At 41.7% G+C, this 27,259-nt stretch overlaps 1 protein-coding gene across 7 annotated transcripts in view; it reads left to right on the top strand.

The window, feature by feature from the left end:
• Window positions 1-21,791, top strand: part of MRRF (mitochondrial ribosome recycling factor) — a 64,466-nt gene extending 42,675 nt beyond the window's left edge. For 5 of the 7 annotated variants that reach the window (XM_055271211.2, XM_063636024.1, XM_055271215.2 and 2 more), the window contains 2 exons: window positions 11,512-11,671; window positions 20,868-21,791. In XM_055271211.2, the coding sequence (XP_055127186.2) occupies window positions 11,512-11,671; window positions 20,868-20,945 (238 nt within the window). In that variant the 3' untranslated portion in view covers window positions 20,946-21,791. Of the gene's footprint in view, window positions 1-11,511; window positions 11,672-20,867 lie in introns of those variants that run through there. The other 2 variants (XM_063636025.1, XM_063636026.1) reach the window with 2 other exon arrangements.
• Window positions 21,792-27,259: the final 5,468 nt, after the last annotated feature.

The following is a 27,259-nucleotide window of genomic DNA, read 5'->3' as shown; positions in this document are numbered from 1 at the left end:
CACCCGCCTTGGCCTCCCAAAATGCTGGGATTACAGGCATAAGACCGTGCCTGGCCTGCATGGTGATTATTAACTGTTATGGGGGAGTATTGTCTGTCTCTGCTGCCATGAGGCGTGCTGCCTGTCATCAAGCTTTCTACCTAGGATACAAGTATTGTTCAATATGAGAACTAGATAGGCATATGGCATTTTTGTCACCTTCATTGAAATATAATTCACCCATTGAAAGTGTACAACTCAATGGTTTTTAGTACTATATAGTCATAGAGGTGTGCAACCGGTTATAACCACAATCCATTTTAGGACATTTTCATCATCACCCCAAAAAGACACTCTACCCACCAGCAGTCACTCCTTACTTTCACCCCAGAACCTTCTCCTAGGGATTGCTATAGGCTATTACTAATCCACTCTTCTATCTCTGTGGGTTTCCTAGTTCTGAATATTTTATGTAAATGGAGTCACACAATATGTGGTCTTTTGCGACTGGCTTCTTTCTATTTGCATAATGTTTTCAAGGTTCCTTCACGTTGTAGCATGTGTCAGTACTTCATTCTTATTGCCAAATAATATTCTATTATATGGCTGTACCGCATTTTATATATCAGTTCCTCAGTTGATGGCCATTTAGGTTTTTTCTACTTTGGGGCTGTTAAATGAACACCACTGCTATGAACATTATTGTGCAAGTTTTTTGTGTGAACATGCTTTTAATTCTCTTGGATATAAACCTAGGAGTGGTTTATGACCAGTTAATTGCTGGGTCATATGGTAACTCCATGTTTAACTTTTTGAGGAACTTCCAAACTTCCACAAGGACTGCACATTTTAAATTCCCACCAGCAATATATGAGGATTTCAGTTTCTCCATTCCTTTGCCAACACTTGTTATGATTATCATTCTAGAGGCTGTGGAGTGGTATCTTATCATGGTTTTGATTTGCATTTTCCTGATGACTGATGGTGCTAAGCATCTTTTCATGTGCTTGTTGGCCATTTGTCTATCTTCTGTAGAAAAATGTCTATTCAAGTCCTTTGCCCATTTTATAATTGGATTGTTTGTTCTTGTGTTATGTGATTTCTTTATATATTCTGGATATTAGACTCTTATCAGATATATGGCTTTCATCTTTTTTAATTGCAAAAATAACATACATTTGTCACAAAAATTCAGATCCTACAGAAGTATAACGAAAAGTTCATTTATTGTTCCCCAGTTGTTCTTCCCAGAAGTAACCATTGTCAGTATATCCTTCCAGATTTCAAAAGATGAATATGCAAACCTAAATAAATATATTTTATATATATATATATATATATATATATATATATATTTAGTTTCCATAAGTGGGATGAAATGTCTACAATACCACAACTTGTTTCGTTTTCCCCCTTTGACTTAATATCTTGTGTACTTTTTAATTTTATTTTTTTGAGACAGGCTCTTACTTTGTCACTCAGGCTCGAGTACAGTGGCACAATCACAGTCAGTGGCCCTGACCTCCTGGGCTCAAGCGATCTTCCCACTCAGCCTCCTGAGTAGCTGGGACTACAGGCATGAGCCACCATACCTAGCTAATTTTTAAATTTTTTGTAGAGATGAGGTCCCACAGTATTTCCCAGGTTCTTCTTGAGCTCCTGGGCTCAAGCAATCCTCACCTCGGCTTCTGGAAGTTGTGTATGTATTTTCATGGTGATCGCATTGTTCTTTTGGCTGCCTAGAAATGCCCTTTTGAGATGGATGTAATACAGAGGAGGAAACTAGGGATCCAAAAGTTTTAAGTAACTGGCTCATGGCATAGATTAGTAAGTGAAGGAGCCGTTATTCAAACTTGAATCTGTCTGTTTCCAAAGTCCGAGCTCTTGCCATGTTATCACATTTGCTCCTTGGGCTGCCGACGTGAAACCTACTTCCTTTCAGTTCTGTGGCCTGCATGTGCTGGCTGCTTTATTGTCTTGTGGATCTTGTTACAGAGTAGTATCTATAGTTTGCACATTCCAGGAAATACTGGTAATACCCTTTTCTACATCACACACACACACACACACACACACACACACACACACACACACACACACACACACACACACACACCCTTTAGGGATATTGAAAGAAAAAACCCTCAAAGATGACCTGACTTGGGCTGGGGCAGCCACAAACTGCATTTGAGCAACCGCAGCTGCTGCTTTAGCCCTTTTATTCCCACTGCCTGCTTGCCATTGCTGCGTTTGCAGGGTCATTCATTCTCCTGGTTTGTTCCAATACACTGTTTCTTTCTACTTTCCAGGCCTGGGTAAGCCTTCATGCAGTTTTTGAACACCTGTCTTCTGCTCAGTGGTGCTTCCCACCTGGCCTGTGGCCTTTTAGGAGTGCATCTTGCTATTGCAGGTACCAAGTGTGTGGAATGGGGCTCCTTCCCAGCGTAGATGTACCGATTGAAACACATAAGGACGTTCAGTCAAGAATTGAAAGTGGAGGATAGGCTGAAGAGCAAGTTGCCACCAACACTTATGCAGAAATTGCACACAAAAGGACAGACTCATCTTGTCCCTGCCCCTCCTCTCTTCTCCATGCCTTGTATCATGCACCTATTTATGGTACCTAGCAGTTGACTACCATAGATCAGATCACTATTCCATTGCATTCCTCCATAAATTTCCTCTCTTCCCTTACTGCTCTTGGACGTGTTGGGGAGTAGCATGAATTATATATCTAAGCCGGTCTTAACGTGAGAGTAGTACTATTATTACCACCACTGGTAAGAATAGTTGCTAGATTTGTCTAGCACCAACAAGGGAGGAAATAGAGCAGAAGGCCTGGAATTTAGGAGTCAGGCTATACTGGACTCAAATCCTGTGTCTGCCAAGGACTTGTTGTGTGACCTTGGGCAGGTTACTTGATCTGTCTGAACCCCCACTTCCCACTTTTTTTTTTTTCCAGACAGGGTCTTGCTTTGTTACCCAGGCTGGGGTGCGGTGGCATGATCATAGCTCACTGCCACCTCAAATTCCTGGGCTCAAGGATCTTCCGGCCTCAGCCTTTCAAGTAGCTGGGAATATAGGCATGCCCCACTATGCCCAGCTAATTTTTTTAAAAACTTTTGTAGCTGGGCACTCTGTCTCACACTTGTAATCCCAGCATCTTGGGATGCTGAGGCAGGTGGATCACCAGAGGTCAGGAGTTCGAGACCAGCCTGGCCAACATGGTGAAACCCTATCTCTACTAAAAATACAAAAATTAGCCTGGTGTGGTGGCACGTGCCTGTAGTCCCAGCTACTCAGGAGGCTGAGGCAGGAGAATCGCTTGAACCTGGGAGGCAGAGGTTGCAGTGAGCCGAGGTTATGCCACTGCACTCCAGCCTGGGAGACAGAGCGAGACTCCATCTCAAAAAAAAAAAAAAAAATTGTAGAGATGGGGGTCTCACCATGTTGTCCAGGCTGTCCACTTTCTAATCTGTAAAATCCAGGTACTAATACCACTAATGTCATAGGAATGTTATGAAGATTTACTGAGCTAATGTGCGGAGAATGCATCAGCTCGGAGCTTGATACAGGGAAATGGCTCTGTAACAGTTATCATTATTATTAGTATTGAAGGGGAGCAGATGACACTGGGGTCAGGTGGCTGGGCAAATATAAGTGGGCCTTACCATGATAATAATGTGGTCTCTCCTTCTTCTCTTGCTTTATTTTGTTCATACACTTTGTGTTGTTTTATCTACTTAATTGTTTACTGTTTCTGTCTCTCTTTCACTAGAATGTGAGTGCTTTGAGAGGAGAGAGGAAGAGCTTTGTCAATTTTGTTCATTGCTGTATTCCTAGGCCCTCAAACAGAGCCTAGCGTGTAGTAAGTATTGCAATAATGTAATCATTGTTTCTGGAACATTGTGCCAACTGTTGTTCCAGGTGCCATTTATGTATTAGCTGATATACTCGTAACAACTTTTGAGATCAGTATGTTATCTCTATCTTACAGATGAGGTAACTAAGTCACAGAGGAATGGGATTTTTTGTGCCCAGTGTTACACAGTTAATAAGTGAAAGAACAGGCTATCTTTCTCCAGAGCCTGGGCTTGTAGCCACTAGGCTGTGTTCTCCCCCAGTAGGAAACATCACAATTACTTTTATTAATAATATTATTGATAACTTAAAATAGTTTATTACCTATATATGCAAAGTTCTTTAGTTGTCTTCTCTCATTTGCTCATAACACTGTGGAAAAATCCTGTATGGCCTCCCTCATCCCCCTGCACTTGACAGTTGAGGAAATAACAGATAATGTTTATTGAGTACATCCCATGTACCAGCACATTTATTAACTTGTTTAATCCTCACAATAATTAAGTTGTTGTAAGAGGGACAGAATGGGAACAGAGGAGAACAGTGAAGTAAATGGTATTATACACATTTGACAGATGGAAAAACTGAGGCAGAGGTGAAATAACTTGCCCAGGGCCACAAAGCTAAAAACTGATAGATCTGGACCTCAAGCCCCAACAGTCTGACTTCAGAGACTGTTCTCTTAAGCACGTCACCTGAAAACCTTGCATTCAGAGAGGAAAAATTAAAGTCCACAGGTACTCAACTTGTAAGTGGTAGAGCTGGAATTGGAAATCAGGTTTGCTTTGACCACCAAACTTGTGCTTTTTTGCATGTATGATGGAGCTGAGGTGAGATTTATGTCTACTTACCCCAAAACTTGGGTTTCCATCCTTCTGTGGCGACAGGGAAAGAGAAGACAAGTGACTTAAGACCGCTTAGCTGGGAATGTGGAGCTGTGACCCCTGACCTCAACCTCCTTTCTCATTTGGTCAGGCTGGGCTGTATTTCAGAATGGTATGTCTGGTTTAACCAGGCATCAGTCACAGAATAGTCCTTTGAAAGCAGGTGCCCAGTTGTGTCCCCAGAGAGAACTAAAATTACTACTGGTGTTAGAAGTCCTTCCAAAATGTGTGATTTCCTTGGACTAAAAGGACACCTACAGAAGATCTAATGTCTTTCTGAGACATTATTTATGTAAAACAGGCTAGTGGGATGAGGCAAGGGTGGTGTCCCTAGAAGCATAGGAAATCTGGCTGGGCTACACAAACAAAAACATTTCCTTCAGGACCGGCAGCCCCAAGGCATGGGGCAGCTCCCACTGGCAAACAGTGAAGCAGGCACGTGGTGCTGCTGATTTCAGGCCCATGCTCCTGTAGGGGGGAGTCCCGGAAGCCCAGGGAGGAGGTGGCAAGGTTTCTGTCAGTGGCAATGTCAGGAATGTATCTTGATATGCCATTCCTTGAAAGTGCAGCTTCCTTCTCCTTAGCCTGCTCCCCACAGCTGCTGGAGCAGAATTTCTGTCCCCTGCTTTCCCCATTGCCTTCTGCTCTCCTCTGTTCCCGTTCTGTTTCTCTCTGCTCACTATCTGCTCAGTTGCCTAAGTTCCAAGTGGCTAAATCCTTTGTGACCATTTTTTCTCTCACCACTCACATCCTATTCTCCCCTGGAGAGAAGTCCTGGAGATTCTGTTGTAAGAATAATTTACTCAGCTATCCTTTGTTGAGCTCTTACAGTGCATACATATTGACAGCACGCCAAGTACTTGTCCCCCATTATTTCATTTAATCCTCCCTTCCACCCTCTTTGTAATATTCTTACTCCCATTTTATGTAGGAGAAAACTGAGTTTGGAGAGGCTGAATAGCATACTCAAAGTTCTGAAGCTAACAAGTGGCAGAGCTGGGATTTCAGCTTAGGTCTTTTTAGCCCTTAACTGTGTCCTTTCTACATTTTAAAGCCCCCTTTAAGTGTCCAAAGAGCCTTCTGAAGTTGAGTGTCTGTTTCATTGCAACTTTTTTGCTGTCATTACCTGAGCTGAGCGTGGCTTCCTCTGACATACACCTGGTGTATAGCTTTGTACATGTGTTGCATTCTCATTGAAACAATAGGAAGTATCATTTCAGTCAGTGGGTTTCTCTGTTGTATGAGTTAGCAGTGGGGCATGCCCTCTGCTTATTGTTCATAGGAACATGCTCAAGGAATTTTTCAGGAAGGCCCCCATCCAGGATGTTACTGGAAGATCTGCCTGGTGGAGCTTGTACAAACAAAGTATGACCCTGCCAGCTCAGCCAAAACCCCTGCCTTGTGCTAGAGGCTCTCTGACCCTAGCGGAAAAGGCGTCCTCACCCAGCCAAGAAACTGCAACGGGGTGGGTCCTGAGCTCCCCGTCTACCTACCTAAAGGCTCCTGGTCAGACTCTTGCCATGTATCTAGATCTGGTTTGTATATTGCTATCTACACAAACTACAAATCTGATCAAGTTTCTTCTTATTTTAATGTAAAATATACATTTTTAAAATGTACTGTTTTGGTCTTTTTTTTTTTTTTTTTTTTTTTTTAAAGATGGGGTCAGGCTGGATGCGGTGGCTGACGCCTGTAATCCCAGCACTTTGGGAGGCCGAGGCAGGCAGATCACATAAGATCGGGAGTTCGTGACCAGCCTGGCCAACATGGCGAAACCCCGTCTCTACTAAAAATACAAAAATTATCCAGGCATGGTGGCCTGCAACTGTAATCCCAGCTACTCAGGAGGCTGAGGCAGGAGATTCGCTTGAACCCAGGAGGTGGAGGTGGCAGTGAGCCGAGATCACACCACTACACTCCAGCCTGGGTGACAGAGCAAGACTCCATCTCCAAAAAAAAAAAAAAAAAAAGATGGGGTCATGCTGTCTCATCCGGGCTAAAGTGCAGTGGCATAATCATGGCTCACTGCAGCCTCAGACTCCTGGGCTCAAGTGATCCTTTCACCTCAGCCTCCCAAGTAGCTGAGACTACAGGCAAATACCATGACACCTGCCTGATTTTATTGTGTGTTGTAGGGATGGGGTCTCACTGACTTGTCCAGGCTTGTATCTTAGTCATTTTTTAAGTGTACAGTTCAGTGGCATTAAGTATATTCACATTGTTGTATAAGCAATCTCTAGAATGCTCTTCATCCTGCAAAGCTCTGTACCTCTTTTTTTTTTTTTTTTTTTTTTTGAGACAGAGTCTCGCTCTGTCACCCAGGCACCCAGGCTGGAGTGCAGTGGCGCGATCTCGGCTCACTGCAAGCTCCGCCTCCCGGGGGTCATGCCGTTCTCCTGCCTCAGCCTCTCTGAGTAGCTGGGACTACAGGCGCCCGCCACCACGCCCGGCTAATTTTTTGTATTTTTAGTAGAGACGGCGTTTCACCGTGGTCTCGATCTCCTGACCTCGTGATCCACCCGCCTCGGCCTCCCAAAGTGCTGGGATTACAAGCGTGAGCCACCGCGCCCGGCCAAAGCTCTGTACCTCTTAAACAACTCCCCACTTTCCTCTTCCCCCAGCCCCTGGTAACCACTATTCTACTTTCCATCTCTATGAATTTGGCAACTCTTAAGAACTTCATGTAAGTGGAATCATACAATATGTATCTCTGTGAGTCTGGCGTATTTCACTTAGCATAATGTTTTTTATGCTAAGTGTTTTTTATGCTAAGGTTCATCCATGTGAGAGCACATACCACATTCTCACTTCTTTTTAAGGCTGAATAATATTATATGCATATACCATATTTTGTTTATTGAGCTGTCAGTGGATCTGCTAGGACCTACTATGACACTGAAGGGCTTACAAAGCCTTGCTCTTGCCAGCCTCTCCACCCTTCTCTTTTGGGATAGTCTTTGCCTTCTTCTTTCTATACTGTCACCTTTTTTTCATCCTATAAGAGCTATATTCTTATATATGCCATTCCCTTTGGTGAGAATGATCTTCCACTATCCCCCCAACTCTTAGGCAACTTAAATATCACTTAGCCTCAGTATCTCCACATTTAGTTCCTGGGGTCCCACAAAGAAAGGTTGGGCAGACTCCTTTCCCCACTTAATTATTTTTATAGATCTCTATGTGTCTTTATGGTGCATATTACCACTGTAATTTATTTACTAATTTGCATGTGTTTGTGTAATGACTGCCTTCCTTGCCAGATGGTAAACTCCTGTGTATTTAATGCTATCTCCCTTTTTTCTGTCATAATGTCTATAATGTAGGTGCCTAGTAAGTAGTCGTTGAATGAAGCTATAGATTGAATGAATGAATACTGAAAAGAGAAAATTTCAGGGCTACATGCTGAGAGTGTTTGGATTTTAAAATGTCTGTGAGGTGTTAAATTACCAGTGAGATCTCAAAAAGTCATCTTGCCAGAGCATAGATCTTTGCTCTGTCATTTCTCTGTTGATTAAAAACTTTCATTATTTGAAGATGCTTCAGGGGCTTCCAAAAATGTAACCAACAACAGCAGCAGAGACAGTTTACATTTCCTGAGTGTTTATTCTCTATCAGGCTTTGTACTGGATGCTTTCCATGTATTACCTCATCTAAATCTCACAATAACTCTGAAAGGGAGGTTCTGTTTCATTTGTTTGTTTTTAATTGCCGTTTCCAAATGAGAAGAGCAAGGCTCAGAGAGTTTAAATAACTTGCATAGGGTCACTCAGCCTGTAAGTGGCAGGCCCAGAAGTCGGGTCGGATCTGAGTTTTGTAGCCTGGGATAGAGCCCACCCCTCCTCCTCATCAGCTGAAGTAGTCTCTTTTTATCTGTTTTACAAATGGGGCCTCTGCCTCAGTTTTCTCTGGACCCAGGGGTTTGTGGCTAAAGAAGAATTTGAAAACTCCAGGCCTGTAGAATATATTGGACTGGGATGTACCCTTTTCAGCTTCATGCTGTCCCTCCACTACATCTCCCACTGTGCTTCCCAAAATGCACTTTGCATTCTTCTGCAGCTAACAAGTTACTGTGCATCCATAAGGTAGTTTTCAGATCTCAAGATAGAAGTGTTGTGTTTTCTGTATGCTCCTCCCACAGTAGATCCATCCTGCTGTCCTAGCGACAGTCATCCTCTTTTTAAGTAGTGGCTGACAAGTTTATCTCCACCACTAGTCTGAACCTCTGGAAAAGATGGGCCAGGTCTGCCTCTTCTGGAGCTCCTTGGTCTGGCCCAAGATCTGGCACAGAGCATAGGAGGCTTAGCCAGTGCTTGATGGGTGAATGCACATCAACTTAAAGTGGGTACTTGGGACTGACCAGCTGAGTTCAGAAGCCTGGAATACAAACTCCAATGTATACTCACAGAACCCCAGGAATGCAAGGTGGAGATGATCAGATGTATTAATCACATTTGGAAAAGAATGAAAATATTTCCATAATAAAATGTTTCTTTTCTGAAACAGATGTACCCTCATTGTTTCATGAGGAAGTAATTAAACATGTTTGATTAAAACATTCATAAACATTTATTCAAGGCTACTATATATGCTGCTCTCTTTATTGGTACTTTATCTGTTGTGTCTGCTTCTCCTAATCCTCCTGTAAGGTGTCTTTTTAAATCTTCATTTTAGAGATAAGGAAACTGAGGCTCACAGAGATTAAGTGACTTGCCCAAGGATAGTCAACTTCTGAGCAATAGATATAGGTGTGAACCTAGTCTGTCTGACTTCAAAACCAGTGCCTTGCCATCACCCTAACTGCTTCTGATCTTGTATTTTAGATACTTTTCAGCTCAGTACCCTGAACCAGCACACACATGCCCTTCTCCTCCTCAGCCCTCCTGTGTCCTACATGGTTTGTCTTCCTCCCTCCCTTTCCCCCTTCTCACTGTACCCACTCTCCATTTCCTTGTAGTATCTTTTTGATTATTGCCTCTTTGCATCCAGAAATGGAAATATTTTTGACAGTATCAATGATTGGACACTATTACATGTGGAAACCAGTGTTAATAGTGTGGTAATGTCACATTTGCGTTAATAAATACAAAATAATACATTTTATTAAGGCCAAATTACCTATATTCTGATTTTGTTTTCTTTCTATAGCCTTTAATTCTTAAGATTTTTTTGAGTCTCATTTTATATTTTTTAAATGTATGTTTTTTCCTCCATTTAAAATATAACATTGTAGTGAAAAGTTGATCAGATAATTTTTTTCTTTTATTAAGCGTTTTCTAAACAGTGAGATACCTATTTGAAATTATGTGAAATGCAATATTGAAATACTTCAGTATGTTCTTTCTGGAGAAGTTTATGAGGTTTCTTAAAGACTTAGGTTCATTTATTTTCTGCCCCTCTTAGTATTTCAGCAGGATTAAGTTTTTTGAATCAGTGGATCAAGTTTTAATTTTCCTGTTCCTTCCTTATACTGACATATGCTTTGGCAGAACAAAAAAGAGACCTAAACATGTCAGCATGATTTTTGTTCAGTGAATTAAAAACCATAAAAGTAACAAGATCTGATCCAAATCCCTAAACTCCTGACATGGTGGTTTTGTCCTTTTCAGTCCCAAGCTTCATATTACTGACTTTGAAGAGCTTTCTGCCTGGAAGCAGAAGTAATGGCAGCAGTGCATGATTTACTTGAAATAGATTACAAGAGTAAAAAGAATACAGGCCAGAAAAATCGGGGTTTGAATCCCACTTCTGTCACTCATGCTCATGGGCAAGTCACTTAACATCTGTGAGCCTGTTTCCTCATTTGAAGACTTGTGAGGATCAATGAAGTAACATACTTAAAGTACTCACGTGGCATAGAAGTGTTTAATAATAGTAGTAATTAGACTCATTGTTATTTTGAGAATACCTTCAAATAGCTGAATCCAAAAGGATTTACATAAATATAACTTCACTTCAGAGCTTATTCCTTCTCAAAATTCTTTAATTTTTTTCTCGGCAGAGAAAATATAAGGTAGATGTTACTAAATCTTTAACAGCTGCGCATCACTATTCCACACTGAACATGTATCCAGAACTTGGGATTGTCCTTCCTTGAGCAAGAACCGTGTTGATTTGAGGGTCAGGGAGCATAAGCATGTCCATTTCAGGACCTGGGGGGGGCAGAGGAATGCTGTCATACTAAGACCATTGGCTTTTGTGACAGGCCAGCTTGGGTCTGACTGGGTCTGACTTTGTATAAGGTACCAAATTTCTTTGGGCCTCATTTTCTTCATCTGTAAAACGTGGTTTGTGATCTTACAAGACTCTCTGTGATATGGCTTCCCAGCCTCTTTTCTTGTCACTCCTTTCTTTGTTATCAGTGCTCCAGCCAATTCCATAAATGAAGCATGGGCTCTAGGTGGTTTTGTCCTTTTCAGTCCCAAGCTTCATATTACTGACTGTGAAGAGCTTTCTGCCCGGAAGCAGAAATAATGGCAGCAGTGCATGATTTACTTGAAATAGATTAGAAGAGTAGCAGAAAGAATACAGGCCAGAAATATTGGGATTTGAATCCCAGTTCTCTCACTGGGAAGTTTGGTACCTTATACAAAGTCAAACCCAGTTTGCCCATGTTTGGGCAGCTTAAAGCCTTTATACATGCGTTTTCCTCCTCCTGGAAATTCCAGGAGTTCAGCCCACAGAGAGGAAAGTTACAAACTGCTGAAATGGTTGACAGAGTGATGTTAAATTCTTGGCCAGCAGTTAATGTATAGAATGATTTTGTTGAATGTCTTTTGTCTTTTATCAGAGTAACCAGAGAGCACAGAGAAATGCTGGTGAAACTGGCCAAACAGAACACCAACAAGGCCAAAGACTCTTTACGGAAGGTTCGCACCAACTCAATGAACAAACTGAAGAAATCCAAGGATACAGTCTCGGAGGACACCATTAGGCTAATAGAGAAACAGGTATTATTGCCAGCAGATGTAGTAGTGTCTATGTATTCAGCACAAGGAATCATTTGTTCATGTTTGAGGTGAGGACAGTTAAAATAGAATACCTCTGATCTTTCATTCACATTATCAACATTGTCTGAGTCTCTGTTCTGGGCCTAGCCTAATGCCAGATTCAGAGGGATCCATAGAGGAGGATAAGACACTTGTATTGTGTACCAGGTTTTGTGCTGAACACTTTATATTACTTCGTTTACCCTCATCACTACAAAACTATGAGGTAGGTAGTAAGGAAGCTGAGATTCAGGCAAGTTAAATAACTTGCCCGAAGTCACACTGCTGGAAATTGGTAGAAATCGGATCCGTACTTAGGCAGACTGACTTCAGAGCCTCTATGCTAATGCTCTCCTGTCTGGTTTTCTGGTTGCTGAGAAGTGAGCACTTAGTGTTCTCAGTGTGCTGAGTAGTGGCACTTGAATAAGTCTTAAGCTACTGGAGTAAAATAGTGAGAGACAAGGGGGAAAAGTATAACCATACGTACAAAGGTATGGTGATATAAAAACAATATTCAGTTAAGATCATTGGGGTTTGAACGTAGGATAAGACTAGGGAATGAATAAAGAAAACAGAGTGGCAAGATAATAGAAGGAAGTTCTCGTACACCAGGTTTAGGAGTTTGAATGTTAACATGTACAGACTTTCCCACATCGGCCGTGCGTCTGTATTAGTCATGTATGACCACAATAATGGTACATTACTACCCCAAAACTCAGTGATCGACAATATCAAAGCATTATTTCTTGTCCTCATTTCCATGGGCCAGCTGGGGTGTAGCTATTCTAGGCTGGGCTCAGTGGGCTTGGCTCTAGATCTTGGATTGGGTTCAAATCTGCTTTATATATCTCTCAATCTTCTGAAGCCAACAGGTTTCCTAGGGCCTCTTTTCATGGTAACAGCAGATGCCAAGATCATAAGCCCAACCACTCAAGTACATTTTAAACACCTGCTCTTGTCACATTTGATTGGCCAAAGCAAGTCACATGGGCCAAGCTCAATATCTTTGGTACAAGGAAATATATATATTTATGGAGGTCTGGGGAAAGAAGTGAATATTTGCTAAAGAGCAGCTAATCTACCAAAGTACCTTAATCACTTGAGTAGCTTATAAAAATCCAGGTATCTGGGGCCACATTTCCAGAGATTGAGTTAATGAATCTGGGACAGAGCCTATGAATCTGTATTTTAAATCCTTCTCAGGTGATTCTCATACAGTGACATGCTTAAAAGATTTTTTTTAGATGATGGAGAGAGCACATCTATGTTTATGAAAGATGACTATGGTGGCCAGGTAGAAAACAGATTGTAGGGGGCAAGACTGGAGGCAGGGAGACAGGGATGCTGCTGCAGAAATCCAACCAGGAAGTGATGGTGGCCTGAACCTGAGTGGCACCTATGGAAAGATGTGGAGATAGAATTAGTAACGTTCAATGTAATATAAAGGGTTTGATAGGCCTTAAAGCCTCCTCATCCACAAGCATTGTTTTAGGGAGATTGAACAGGCGTGTGGGCTGGATAGGGAGTGAAGAGAGAAGTGAGAAGCAAGGGACCCCTGGAGAAGTCCATAAATTGACTAGCTGCTCCCCTTCTCCTCCACCAGCAGTTAAAATGCTAGTTTTACTAGCATTTTAGTAGTAGGACAGCCACAACAGTCAACCTGGCGGGGGGGCGGGGGGGGATTTTAGGTGGCGTCCTGGGCCCTACTCCTGCATTTTCTGATACATTTTCTGATACAGTAGTTCTGCCTAGGAATGTATATTTTTATTTTACTTAATTTTATTAATTCATTTTTCTTGAGATGGAGTCTCACTATGTTGCTCTAGCTGGTCTTGGACTCCTGGGCTCAAGCAGTCCTCCTGTAGCTGGGATAACAGGTGCGCCCAGATGGAATGTATAGTTTTAAAAAGCTCTCAGGTAATTCTGTAAAAGCACACATAGAAGATAATGATCTAGAAGCCTTGTAATGTACCTGTGTAATGACACTAGAGTTAGAAAAAGATTGTTCTGCACTTGATGTCCTATGAACTTGGGGAAGTTGCTTGACTCTTTGGAGTCTGTTTTCTGTAAAAAGGGATTGGTAATTTCTGCCTTGAATGGTTTCCTTGGTGTGCTAGAAAGCACTATTAGTGTACCTGACACCCAAACCCTCAAAACTCCCTCTTGCCATCTCTCTGCCCTCCTCCTTCCCTGTATGAGCTAAAACAGGAGGTTCAGAGATTAGGCGGGCCTTTCCTGAGCACTGACCAGGCCTCATTAATAGTCTGGGCCCTGGCTCCAGCTGGGCCAGCTCCTTGTCTTTCTCCCAGGGGATTTCTTCGCTGCTTTGCCTTGTCATTGCTTCTTGGTGATAAGCCTGTGGACCTTCAGGGCCTGCCAGGCACTAGTCACTCAGCAAGCCAGGACATCTGCCTCAGGGACCAGAGCCCACAACTCCCGAAAGAGGAAGAGTGATCAGATAGCAAGCATTCTTGATAAAACCCTCTTGACAAAGACCTTGCTGGAAGCCTTCACTCATTAGCACTGGCTTTTCGCCATCCTCTTCAGATTAGATTTTTTTTCTTTAGTGCTTCTTACTGTGATTTTTTTAAGTGAAAATAGCTGTATTCGTTTTGCTGTTAAAATAACGAAGAAAGTAATTGAAATCTCATCACTCAGATGACTGTTGTTAACATTTTAGTGTAGAACTTCAAGTTATCTCTCGAAACAAGAAATCTCATACTATTTATGTGATACAATATATCATAGATGTCTTTCTAAAAATATTATTATTTAAATGTTTATTCTTTTTTTTTTTTTTTTTTTTTGTTGCTCAGGCTGGAGTGCAGTGGCGCAATCTCAGCTCACTGCAACCTCTACCTCTACCTCCTGGGTTCAAGCGATTCTCCTGCCCCAGCCTCCCGAGTAGCTGGGATTACAGGCATGTGCCAACATGCCCTGCTAATTTTTGTATTTTTAGTAGAGATGGGGTTTCACCATGTTTGCCAGGCTGGTCTTGAACTCCTGACCTCAGATGATCCGCCCACCTCAGCCCCCCAAAGTGCTGGGATTATGGGTGTGAGTGCCCAGCTAAATGTTTATTCTTAACCAAGATTGTTACTAACTTCGTTTACTGTCATAGAGTTAAAAGTTTGGAACAGAATTGAGCCTTATATACACTTCATGATGTTCTTTCTACTGTCAGAAGGCCCCAAACTGGAATTTTTGATGTGTGTGTGTGTGTGTGTGTGTGCACGTGCACGTGCATGTTTTAAAGATATAAAACAAGGTTATGGCTGATTGTTGCTTCATCAGACAGTTTTAAAATTTTGTTTACTTTTGTTCCTTACTATCAAAGTAATATATGTTCATTGCAGAAAATGTGGAGTACAGAAGACTGCTTAAAACAATGGGGGAAAGTTCATCCTCCCCTCCCACATTGGAGAGGCAACCGTTCTTAACATTTTGGAATATTTCTTTTTTCCTTTTAAAAAAAAAACTACATAGTTTTAAACATGATTGAGAACATATAGTATATATACAATTTTGTATTCAGCTTTTTATTTTCTGTTTGACCTCAAAGGCATTAGCATTTTTCATGTCTTGAAAAACTCTTTGTAAAACTCTTTCTGATGGCTGCTAAATAGTTGGTGGTGTGGTGTTCACTTTCATAAGCCCTCTTTTTGGACATTTTAGTTTGTTGAAACTTTTTTGTTATAAGGTTGCAGTGAATATATATATATATAAATCTTTGTTCAGATGATTTCCTTAGAATAGACTGGAACGTCCCAAGTGTGGAATTACTGTACAGAGGGACTGCATATTTTTTATAAGATTCTTGGTATATACTATGTTTTTAGAATATATATGTATTTAATTTGCCTTTTATAACCCCTAACACTTGAACCTAGAATTTTTTTATCTGAGCTGAAAATGTTGCTTATCTGGGAACTGTTGCTTTTACTTTCACACTCTACAGAAAAGATTGTTATTCTTTGTATAAATCCATACGACCTTTCTAGAGGATAATATATACTAAAATCCATACATTTCTTCTGATTTAGTGACTTAGGAATTTGCCCAAAATAAATAATCAAGAGCCTTATTTATAGGAACGTTCATTGATATATATAATAGTAGAAAACTGGAAACTGTCTATAAATTTCTGACTGTGGGAAGTAAATTGTTTTACATTCATTAGAATCTATATAGAACGTTAATAAAAATATTTTATAGATATGGTAAAGTTTTTTGGAATTTGCTTTTAAAAGGTAGATTATATAGCAGTTTGATTTTAGTTTTATAAAGAAAAGTCACATGTACCATGGGGTTGGCAGCTTATACATGTCAAAATATTAAAGGTGGTCATTTCAGATGATGGCATTATAAACAATTTGGATTTCATTTTGAGTGAGATTATCTTTTTTAATTTTTCAAAAATCTTTTGAGGTCAGATTTTTTAAAGCTTTATTATAAAAATGCTTCTTCAACTTTTGGTGTATAAGAATGAAATGATAGGCCGGGCACAGTGGCTCACGCCTATAATCCCAGCACTTTGGGAGGTCTAGGCAGGTGGTTCACAAAGTCAGGAGATCGAGACCGTCCTGGCTAACACGGTGAAACCCTGTCTCTACTAAAAACATAAAAAATTAGCCTGGCATGGTGGTGGGCACCCGCAGTCCCAGCTACTCCAGAGGCTGAGGCAGGAGAATCGCTTGAACCCGGGAGGCGGAGCTTGCAGTGAGCCGAGATCGCGCCACTACATTCCAGCCTGGGCGACAGAGCGAGACTCCATCTCAAAAAAAAAATAAATAAAAATAAGAATGAAATGATTCATTTGTAGGTTCTATCCCTGTAGTCATGTTTGACCCCCAGATTTCCTCAACTGTCCCCCCCCCCGCTGCTACTTCCCAACCCCCATTCCAGGCAAGCTCTGCTGAAGAAGGACTGAGGTCTTCCCACTCAAGACTCTGACATCTGCCGGCCTGCTGTTTCACCTTTGCTTTGGTTTGCTATAAATGGCCTGCTGAACATTAAAGCACTTGGCAGAAACCCCCAGTAAATCTGGCCAAGATCCTTTCACTGCTGCCTTTCCCTGAAAAACAGTGCTGCTCTGAAATGAGCAAAGCTGGGTGCTAGCAGAGCTAAAGGAGGGAAAGGCTCCTGGCAGACGGGTGGAAGGCAGGGAGGCTGGTCCAGGCAAGGCAGCGGGTGTTTTGAGCTAGGCCTCAGGAAGGATGGCTGGTAGGCAGGCCTGCCCCAGGAGTGTACTCTGTGCTCCTGCCATTCCCCTTCTCTGTCCCTGCCTTTCATTTTCCTGAATTTATAAGTAACAAATGTGATGATGATGATGATAATGACGATGACGATGTTATAATCTCTATGAGGCAGAGTATAATGTTGGCAAGGGTTCTTGCTTTGGAGTAAGACAGGCCTAGATTAAAATCCTGGCTCTTTCACTTCTTAGCTGTTAACGCCAGCAAATGGTGTCATCTTTCTGAGCCTCTGTTTCTTCATCACAAAGTGGGAGCACAGGATTGATATGAGGACCAAATGATGCTACATACTTAAAAGTGGCTAGTATGGTGGCTGGTCCTCAATAATTGTTCGCCCTATTTCTTTATCCTTCTCTTCTCCCCAGTCTTGTGACTTTAAATGTAGAACTTGGATTGACTCTTAATATCCCTAACACAGCCTGTCTGGAATGAGGCAGGACTAGGCCAGGTGCTGTGGGACCCCTCCAAAAGGGAATAAGAGCCTCAAACTGGCCATTAAGATGGGTGAGTTCTTGGCTCAGCCACACCACTGAATTTCTTTTTTTTTTTTTTTTTTTTTTGAGACTGTCTGGCTCTGTCCCCCAGGCTGGAGTGCAGTGGTGCAATCTTGGCTCACTGCAAGCTCTGCCTCCCGGGTTCACGCTGTTCTCCTGCCCCAGCCTCCCCAGTAGCTGGGACTACAGGCTCCCGCCACCATGCCTGGCTAATTTTTTGTATTTTTGGTAGAGATGGGGTTTCACCGTGTTAGCCAGGATGGTCTCGATCTCCTTACCTCGTGATCCGCCCGCCTTGGCCTCCCAAAGTGCTGGGATTACAACCACTGACTTTTTATGTGATCTTGGACAGATCAGTTAACATTCTGTGCCTTGATTTACTCCTCTGTAAAATGGGGATAATACCTATTCTACCTGCTTTATAGAGGCTATGTGAGGTTGTTGGATTTGAATGAAGTAACAGAAGATAAAACACTTTTGCATTCCTACTATGCAACTGTCAAGTTAAATAATGTTTATTATATGGTAAAGAGAGATAATAGTCTTTCATATGTTAATAGGGATTGTGTGCAATAATGCATGTAAAGTTTTAGCCAAGTGTCTGACATGTGGTAAGTACTGGGTAAGTGGAAGCTGTTGTTGGCCTTGTTGCTATTAATCATTATTTTAAGACGTCTGATAAAGGTGGAAAAGATGAACTTACAGGCAGGCTGTCCCCAAGAACACCTTATGCTTGTACTGTGGTAAAATGTTAGTAAATATTTTCATTAATTTTTTTTTTTTTTTGAGAGAGAGTCTCTGTTGCCCAGGTTGAAGTGCAGTGGCACCATCTCGGCTCACTGCATCCTCCAGTTCCTGGGCTCAAGCTGTCCTCCCATCTCAGCTTCCTGAGTAGCTGGGACTACAGGCGTGTGCCACCATGCCTGGCTAATTTTTTGTGTTTTTTTAGAGATGGGGTTTCCCCATGTTGCCAGGCTGGTCTCAAACTCCTGGACTCAAGTGATCTTCCCACCTCAGCCTCCCAAAGCGCTGGGATTAAAGGTGTGAGCCACCACACCTGCCCTTTTTCATTAATTAATTGGAAAGAAGTCAGGAAGTGATAGTAAAAGTTATAGTACACGAAATAGCAAACAACCAGTTTAAAATGTGCATGCATATTCATTTGATAGATGAGGAAACTGAGAGTCAAAGTGGGGAAATGACCTACACATTTTCAACCCACTAATTTCAGCCAGAACCCATGTTATCAAATTGTTCTCGTAAGTACTCTCCCTCCTCCCAGTCCCCATCCCTGTCCCCAAACTACCCTCAAAGCCATTTTTCCAGAGGAGGCTTTCAGCCATCATTCCTGGCTGTCCCAGGCTGCCAGCCTGCAGGTGTTGGAGTACTGCTGGGCACCATGCCACACCCCATGCAAGGCAGCCACAGGGGGCAAAAGCATCTCAAGGCTTTGTGGGTGGCTGAGTGAGCAGGGACCAAGCTGTCATTCTGAGTCCAGCCACTCTTGCAGAGTGTCTGGCAGCCCCCAGGTGTTTTGCTTTTCTAGCTGAAAAAATGCACAGCTGTTGCTATGGTGAGAGCCTGGCCACCTCCCTGCCCAGGACCAATTGCTCTAAATCCTTTTTAGTTTCTACCCTTTTTAGTGCATTTAGTTCTCAATTCCTAGCCAAGGCCTGTGGTCTGCAAATAAAGATGCCCAACAGCCGCTATGCTGCTAAGCATGCAGATCCTTGGCACCATGCTGCAGCCCTTAAAGCCTCCTGCCTAAGGCTTCCTGCTTTCAGTCTTTTTTCGACATAGGGAGGAGACTGCAGCAGCTACTAAACTGTATTGTGTTTTTTCATTCTTGGAGTACATGTTTATGGCAGAAAATTTGGAAAATACAGAAAAACACAGAAAACTTTATTCACTTAGTGTGTTTTTCCTGAGAACTTGATATGTGTTAAGTCCTAGGCTGGATGTTACAGAGATGGACATGAACAATATATTGCCTGTCTTCCCATCACTAAAATATAACCACTATTAATATTTTGACAAGTTTCCTTCCAGTTTTTAAAAATACACAATTTTTTGTTTACATACTTTAGAGATCATTTCTACTATGTATATACACAATTTTGTGTCCTACTTTTCTTCAATTCAAGGATAATGTGAGCATGTTTCCATGATATGTACTGGAATGTTACTCATATTAACACCCTATCCTTAAGAAGTAGAAAATCTTAACCATTTTTAATGACTATATGTGTTCAACTACTTCCCCATTCTATAACTTTAGATTTTCTAATTTTTGTATTATTGAATATAAAGCTGGGATAAATATCTTTGTGTATAGAACTTCAGAAAATTTTTTCAGATCCTGTTCATGTGATAATTTCCCAGTTGAGAGATTTTGGGGTTAAATGGTATGAACATTTGCATCAATTTGAATTTCTATCAGTGATATATGAGCTTATCCATTTCATCATAGCTTGCTGGCATTGAATATTGTAATTAAAAACCACAGCATCAAATTTTGCTATGATAGCTGAATTGTATCTTGTTTTAATTTGCATTTCTTTGATGTCTATTTTCCTTGTTTGGTAACCAGATGTACCTCATTTTTTTTCAAGGGTTTTTTTTTTTCACTTAACTATTGGGATCTTAATATTATTCTTATCAATTTGTATGAGGGCTTTATATACAAAGTATTTCAGGTGTAGGAAATTCTAGAGGCTCATTAAAGAACAGATAAGACTAGCTTCTCTATATTGTAGAATAATAGTTAAGAATTTTGGGCTGTGGAATCTGAATGCTGTGGATTAAATTTTATCATTCCAATTTTCTAGCTGTCCTGACTAAGCGATCTAAATGCCTCCGTTTTCCTATCTGCAAAATGGGGATAATAATAATATCTATCTTATGGGTTTGCTATTAGGAGTTGAAAAGAATGTATATATAGGCCGGGTGCGGTGGCTCACGCTTGTAATCCCAGCACTTTGGGAGGGCAAGGCGGGAGGATCACGAGGTCAGGAGATTGAGACCATTCTGGCAAACACGGTGAAACCCCATCTCTACTAAAAATACAAAAAAAAAAAATTAGCCGGGCGCGGTGGCGGGCGCCTGTAGTCCCAGCTACTCAGGAGGCTGGGGCAGGAGAATGGCGTGAACCCAGGAGGCGGAGCTTGCAGTGAGCCGAGATTGTGCCACTGCACTCCAGCCTGGGCGACAGAGCGAAACTTTGTCTCAAAAAAAAAAAAAAAAAGAATGTATATATAAAGTTCTTAGTACAGTGCCTGGCTGGTACTTAATGTGAACTTTTGTCACTATTATTATTTCTCACATAACCTTTTCATGTTTCTGGAATATTCATCCCCCTACCCTTTTCCAGCCCCATTAATCAGGCTGTCTCATTTTGTCTTCTTGCAGATCAGCCAAATGGCCGATGACACAGTGGCAGAACTGGACAGGCATCTGGCAGTGAAGACCAAAGAACTCCTTGGATGAAAGTCCACTGGGGCCAGCAATACTCCAGAGCCCAGTTTCTGCTGGATCCCATGGGTGGCACATTGGGACCTCTCTCCCTCCCCCTTCCACACAGAAGACTTCACCATGCTGACAGAAGGCTGTCTTTGTGAGGCCCAGCCTTCTGGGGGAACACTCAGACTTGTTCATTCTCTTCCTCCTTCTGCTCTGGGCCGTCTGACGTGGGTGGCTCTCAGAAAATACTTGCTGCTGGCAAAGGGCCTTTACTCAGGCATTTGCTTTGACTTGATGTTGCCAAGGGACTGAGGCCATTGGCAGGCTTAGTACCACCTGCTCCTCATCTTAGGAGCCTCCTTTTCACATAATTAGGCTCTGTTCCCATTTTAAAACTCTGATATGGGCCTTCACCTATGACTGGACACTTCACTAGAGGCCCATTTTCACTAAACAATAAAATCTAAATAAATTGGAAGGAATAACAACCACAAAGGAAAGAATATAGTTGGTCTGGATTGATGATCACTGAGGATCTGTGTGTGAGGCACCCAGAACAGTAGTTTTGCCTGTGAGTCATCTTCACACATGTTCTTTTCTCTGCCTGGATCTCTCTTCCCCTCCTTACCTGGCCAGTCCTGTTTATCATCAGGCCTTGTCTTGGATATCACATACTCTGGGAAGTCTTCTTTTCCCCTCTAACCTAGGACCCTCATTACCGGCTCTCATAGCACAGTCTACTGCTTTGTACGAACTCTTAAGTATTCATTTAATTAGCCTATATATCCTCAGAACTTTGTGTAATGCCTGGAGCATAGTAGGCAGTCATATGTTGTATTGTGAATAAATTGCACATAGTAGCTACCCAGCAAATGCTGACTTCTTTTCTTTCTGGTCTTAACACTCTCTTTCTATCATTTTCCTCTCTTGTACTTGTTGTCAACATTTACTTGGTAGTGAGACACCTTTCCTGCAGGGCCTGCCCATTGTTGACAGACAAGTAGCTTATTGTGGCTTATCTTCAGATACTGGGTTGTTAGGTTTTTTTCCCTCCAATTATTTTTTATTCGTTCATTCATTCTTATAGCCATTATGAGTTAGGTATAGTTCTAGGCATTATTTATAATCTTGACAGTAAACTTAAGAATTGTGTATTGTCTTCATTTTGCAAATAGGAAAACTAAGTCTTGACAGTATTAGGTAATTTGCCCAAAGTAACAAAGCAAAGCTGATAAGTGGTAGAAGGTTTTCATGATTCATTGTCAGCATCATTTACATAGAGGTGAAGTTTCTTGTCCGGGGTTACACAGCTAGCAAGTAGCAGAGCTGGCATTCAAATTGAGGCCTGATGTGCTAATGTAAAAGGAAAAAAACTTTTTTTCCTTTTGTACTTTCACACTCAACATGGAACACTTCTGTGACCAGGTGTGGAGTTTGTTTCCCCCATACACCAAGCAATTCTTCAGCAGACACCAACTGGGTATCCTATAATTCAATTCAGTTCTGACATTATACCTGGAAATAGTGTCAGATCCCACAGGTTGAGGGCTCCACCTCCCAAGACTGCCAACACTTTTGATGCCAGTCATGAGTCTGGGCCACCCATACTCCTGACTGACCAACTACAAACTAGAGTCCTTGACCTCCTTTGGTTCAGTTAATTTCCTAGGACAGCTCACACAACTCAGGGAAACACGTTCACTGGTTTACTATAAAAGATACAGCTGAACAGCTCAATGAAGGAGGTACACAGGGCAAGGTTTAGGGAGAGGGAGAGGGTGTGAAGCTTCCATGCCTTCTCTGGGCTCACACTCTCTCAGCACCTCACCAATCTGGAAGGAACCACTGTGTCCTGCTGCCTTCATTAGCATTTAGTGAGCACCAGTTGTTTGTCAGGTACTGAACTATGTACTGGCAATACAAAAATGGGAAAGATATGTCCCCTGTTTTGGGGGGGGGGGTACATAGTGCATTGAACTAAATTGCTGTCTATAATAATCTGTAAGGTGGAAAAGTAGGAAGTTCATTCCAGTTCTGCAAGGTGTCTGCTTTCAGAATGGAGCCCACTTTGGTGGTGGCAAGGCCTGGCTGAGTTCTTTCAAAGCAACATCCAACTTCTCTTTGCTCTTTGACTTCCTCCAGATTCTCTCCTGTGCTGGAGATAATAAGGGTTGCACTTCCTTCTTTACTTATACTGGTGAAACATGCAGTGAGGATTCAAGGTCAAAATTGGGTCAAAGTTAAACTAACACAGTCTCCTGCCCCACTTACCTGTCCTCTAACCCCATTTACCAGCCCTAAGTGGTCATCACACGATCAGAAGTCAGCTAGGGGAAGAGCAGGGATAGATAACAGCAATTAAGGAGCCTCTTTTGGGGTAAGCCACATGACAGGGGCTTTGTAACAGTCTCATGAGTGGCCGAAATCCCCCACTCACTGCAAATGTGCTTTTCAAAGATGCAGGATTTTTTAATAAACAGAGGAAATGATAAATTATGTTGTAACTCCACTCCAAAGGCATTTGGTTCTTAACAGCCAAATCCCCTGTAGTCTTTAAATAAACAAAAACTTATTTGGTGAACAGACAGGGAGGAAAATGAAAGATTTTCTGTACTTGGGTTCCACATGTCAACAATTTCTCTCCTGTGTGTATGTTAGCCAAAGCTGTATCATGATAAATGAATAAAGGAAAACCTCGAGCCCAGGGCAGTCAGACAGCTCAGCAAATGGCTTTCAGATGATTACTCAATTTCAGTTGACATTTATCAAAGAGTTTCTCTGTTACTCTGTGTGTCAGGGCTGCAGTGGTGACAGGGACAAGAATGAGACTACCTGTTTGGATGTGCTGAGTAATGAGTAATGCTGGAGCAATTCATTCTCCATCTCTTCTCTCCTACAGCCTCTCTCAAAAAGAAACGCTGGGTATGGAAATTTTCACACTTGCCAGAAGAATTAACCACCTCTTCTATTCAGTTTAATGACTTTCAAAGTCCCATGAAATATTCAGGCCAAAGAGAATTTGAGAATTTTTTTCCTGTTTATTTTGTGTGTGTGTGTGTGTGTGTGTGTGTGTGTGTTGGAAATTACAAAATAAGTTGGAATGCAGAACGTTAAAAAAAACATCTCACCGGTCCCTAATCCTACTCCTTTAAAATTAGGTATATATCCTTCCAGACCTCCTTTCTCTGTGCATATATGTGTGTGTGTGTGTGTGTGTGTGTTCGTTTCATTTTGTTTTGCCTTTTGAGACAGTGTCTCATTCTGTCGCCCATCATGCAGTGGCACGATCATAGCTCACTGCAGCCTTGAACTCCTTGGCTCAAGCAATTCTCCCACCTCAGCCTCCTGAGTAATTGAGACTGCAGCTATGCACCACCACACCTGGCTTTTTTTTTTTTTTTTTTTTTGCTTTGTTTCCTAGGCTGGTCTCAAACACCTGGCCTCAAGCGGTCCTTCTGCCTCAGCCTCCCAAAGCGCTAGGATTACAAGTGTGAGCCACTCTGCCTGGCCATATATAATTTTTTTTTTTTTTTTTGAAATGGAGTCTTGCTCTGTTGCCCAGGCTGGAGTGCAGTGGCGCAACCTTGGCTCACTGCAATCTCTGCCTCCCTGGTTCAAGCAGTTTTCCCTGCTTCAGCCTCCTGAGTAGCTGGGATTACAGGCGCCTGCCACCACGCCCAGCTAATTTTTGTATTTTTTTTTTTTAGTAGAGATGGGGTTTCACCATGTTGGCTAGGCTGGTCTTGAACTCCTGACTCAGGTGATCCACCTGCCTCAGTCTCCCAAATTGCTGGGATTACAGGCATGAGCCACCGCGCCCGGCCATATAATTTTTTAGAAGGAGAGAGGGGAACTATTCATATTCTGATGTTTGCTTTTTTTTTCTTACCCCATGACAATCATGGTCATCTGTCCATGTGTGTACGTATAGATACAATTTATTCTTTCATTGTGATGCAGTATTCCATAATGTGGATCTACCATAACTTATTTCACTATTATCCCATGAAACTATTTAAAAATTACTTCACATGCATTGGAGAATGTTTATATTTAAAGATGATTTTTTTTTTTTAAGAAAAAAGAAAGGCCCCTATTCTAAGATTATCCGATAAGGTCTGCTCTTTCTCCTTCAACCTCAGGCTAACATTTATTGAATGCCTACAGTGGGCCAGGTTCCATGCTAGACCCTTTACATGTGTTCCTACATTGAAACTTCTGATCAATCCTTGTTAATGTAGGTGTTATGATTATCTGTGTTTTTCTGTGAAAAAAACAGGTTCAGAAAGGATATTTAACTCGCTCAAGGTCACACGGGTAGTAAGTGCTAGAATGAAATTTCAAACCCACATCTGACTTTGAAGTAGGTCCTTAATCAGTGTGCTTTGGTTCCCAAGTCTTCACTGAACACTTACTCAAAAGGGACCTCACGCTGTTCTGGACCTGGACAGTGATGTGAGAGAAGCAGAAGTCTTGCTTCCATAAAACAAATAGCAAGCTGTTCCTAATTAACGACTGCATGTGAAACAGCATAGTACCTGGCACATTGTAAACACCAAAGACAATGGTAGCTCTTATGAAGACAGTAAAGATGACATATTAATCCCCCGCCTGTTTGGCCAACTTCTCTAGAATATGTCAGAGAGCAAGCAAAATGTTCACCAAGCGGTGAATAATGATAATAATAATAACAATAACAGTACTGACAGTATCAGTAACTAATATTTGCTTGGTGCTTTTTAGTTTTCAAACTGCTTCTACATTCTTTGTTGCATTGAAACCACTCAGTGAAACTTTGCGGTTAGAAAAGTAGTGATCATAAAAGCTTATATCCTCAAAGCCACTTTGAGGCTTTCTTTTGCCCTAATAGATGGTCATTTTTCATGATGTGCATTTGAAATGATATGTTCCCTATTTGGGGGGTACAAATTTTGATATGTATGCAGGAAATGTAGCTTATAGGGAATGTTGTTTAGGTTTTCCATTATTTTTTGACCCTTTGATGAGTCTTGGGCTGAAAGTGGTATGTTTCAGACCCCTGCTATTAACATTTCTATTCCTTCTTGCATTTTCTGCTTTATGAAAATGGATTCTGCTTTGTGAAAGTACTGCTGTGTTGTTTTATACATAGTGCTCTAGACGCTTACGTCTTCTTTATTTCATTCAGTGCTCTTAGTCTGAATTTTGTCTTGTATATCAGGATTACAGCTCTTGCTTGCTTTTTGTTTACATTTGCTTTCCCCATTTCTTGATTTTTAAGCTTTCAGAATCACTATTTTAGGTGTTTCTTTTTTTTTTTTGGAATTGGATTTTGTTCGATGAACCATTCTAAAACTCCTTTTTTCTTATTTTTATTTTTAATTGTAAAATATACATAAAATTTACTCTCTTAACCATTTCTTTTTTTTTTTTTTTTTTTTTTTGAGACGGAGTCTCGCTCTGTCGCCCAGGCTGGAGTGCAGTGGCGCAATCTCGGCTCACTGCAAGCTCCGCCTCCCAGGTTCACGCCATTCTCCTGCCTCAGCCTCTCCGAGTAGCTGGGACTACAAGCGCCCGCCACCACGCCCGGCTAATTTTTTGTATTTTTAGTAGAGATGGGGTTTCACCGTGGTCTCGATCTCCTGACCTCGTGATCTGCCCGCCTCGGCCTCCCAAAGTGCTGGGATTACAAGCGTGAGCCACCGCGCCCGGCCCAACCATTTCTTTTTTTTAGACAGGGTCTTGCTCTGTCACTCAGGCTGGAGTTCAGTGGCATCATCTCAGCTCACTGTAGCCTTGACAACCTGGGCTGAAGCAATCCTCCCACTTCAGCCTCCCGAGTAGCTGGGACTACAGCCACGTGCACCGCCACACCTGGTTAACTTTTTAAATTATTTGTAGAGACAAGGTCTTGGCTATGTTGCCCAGGCTGGTCTCAAACTCCTGAGCTCAGATGATCCTCCTACCTTGGCCTCCCAAAGTGCTGGGATTACAGGCTTGAGCTTCTGTGCCCAGCCTTAACCATTTTAAGTTTACAGTTCAGTAGCATTTAGTACATTTACAATGTTGTACAACCATCCTCCAGAACTCTTTACCATGCAGAACTGACGCTCTATACCCATTACAAAACCCCAGTTCCCCCTTCTCAGCCCCCAGCAACCACCATTTATGAATTTATAAATTTGATTAGGAACATCATGTAAGTGGAATCATACAGTATTTGCCTTTTTGTGACTAGTTTATTTCACTCAAGCATGATGTCCTTGAAGTATATCCATATTGTAGCATGTATCAGAATTTCCTTTCTAAGGCTGAGTAATCTATTGTATATATGTATAAGTATATATAAAGCTCCTTTTAAC

Source organism: Symphalangus syndactylus, chromosome 3 (assembly GCF_028878055.3).
Source record: "Symphalangus syndactylus isolate Jambi chromosome 3, NHGRI_mSymSyn1-v2.1_pri, whole genome shotgun sequence".
NCBI classification, from domain to species: Eukaryota; Metazoa; Chordata; class Mammalia; order Primates; family Hylobatidae; genus Symphalangus; species Symphalangus syndactylus.
The sequence above is the reverse complement of the archived record's forward strand: the minus strand, read 5'-3'. Positions and strand labels throughout refer to the sequence as shown.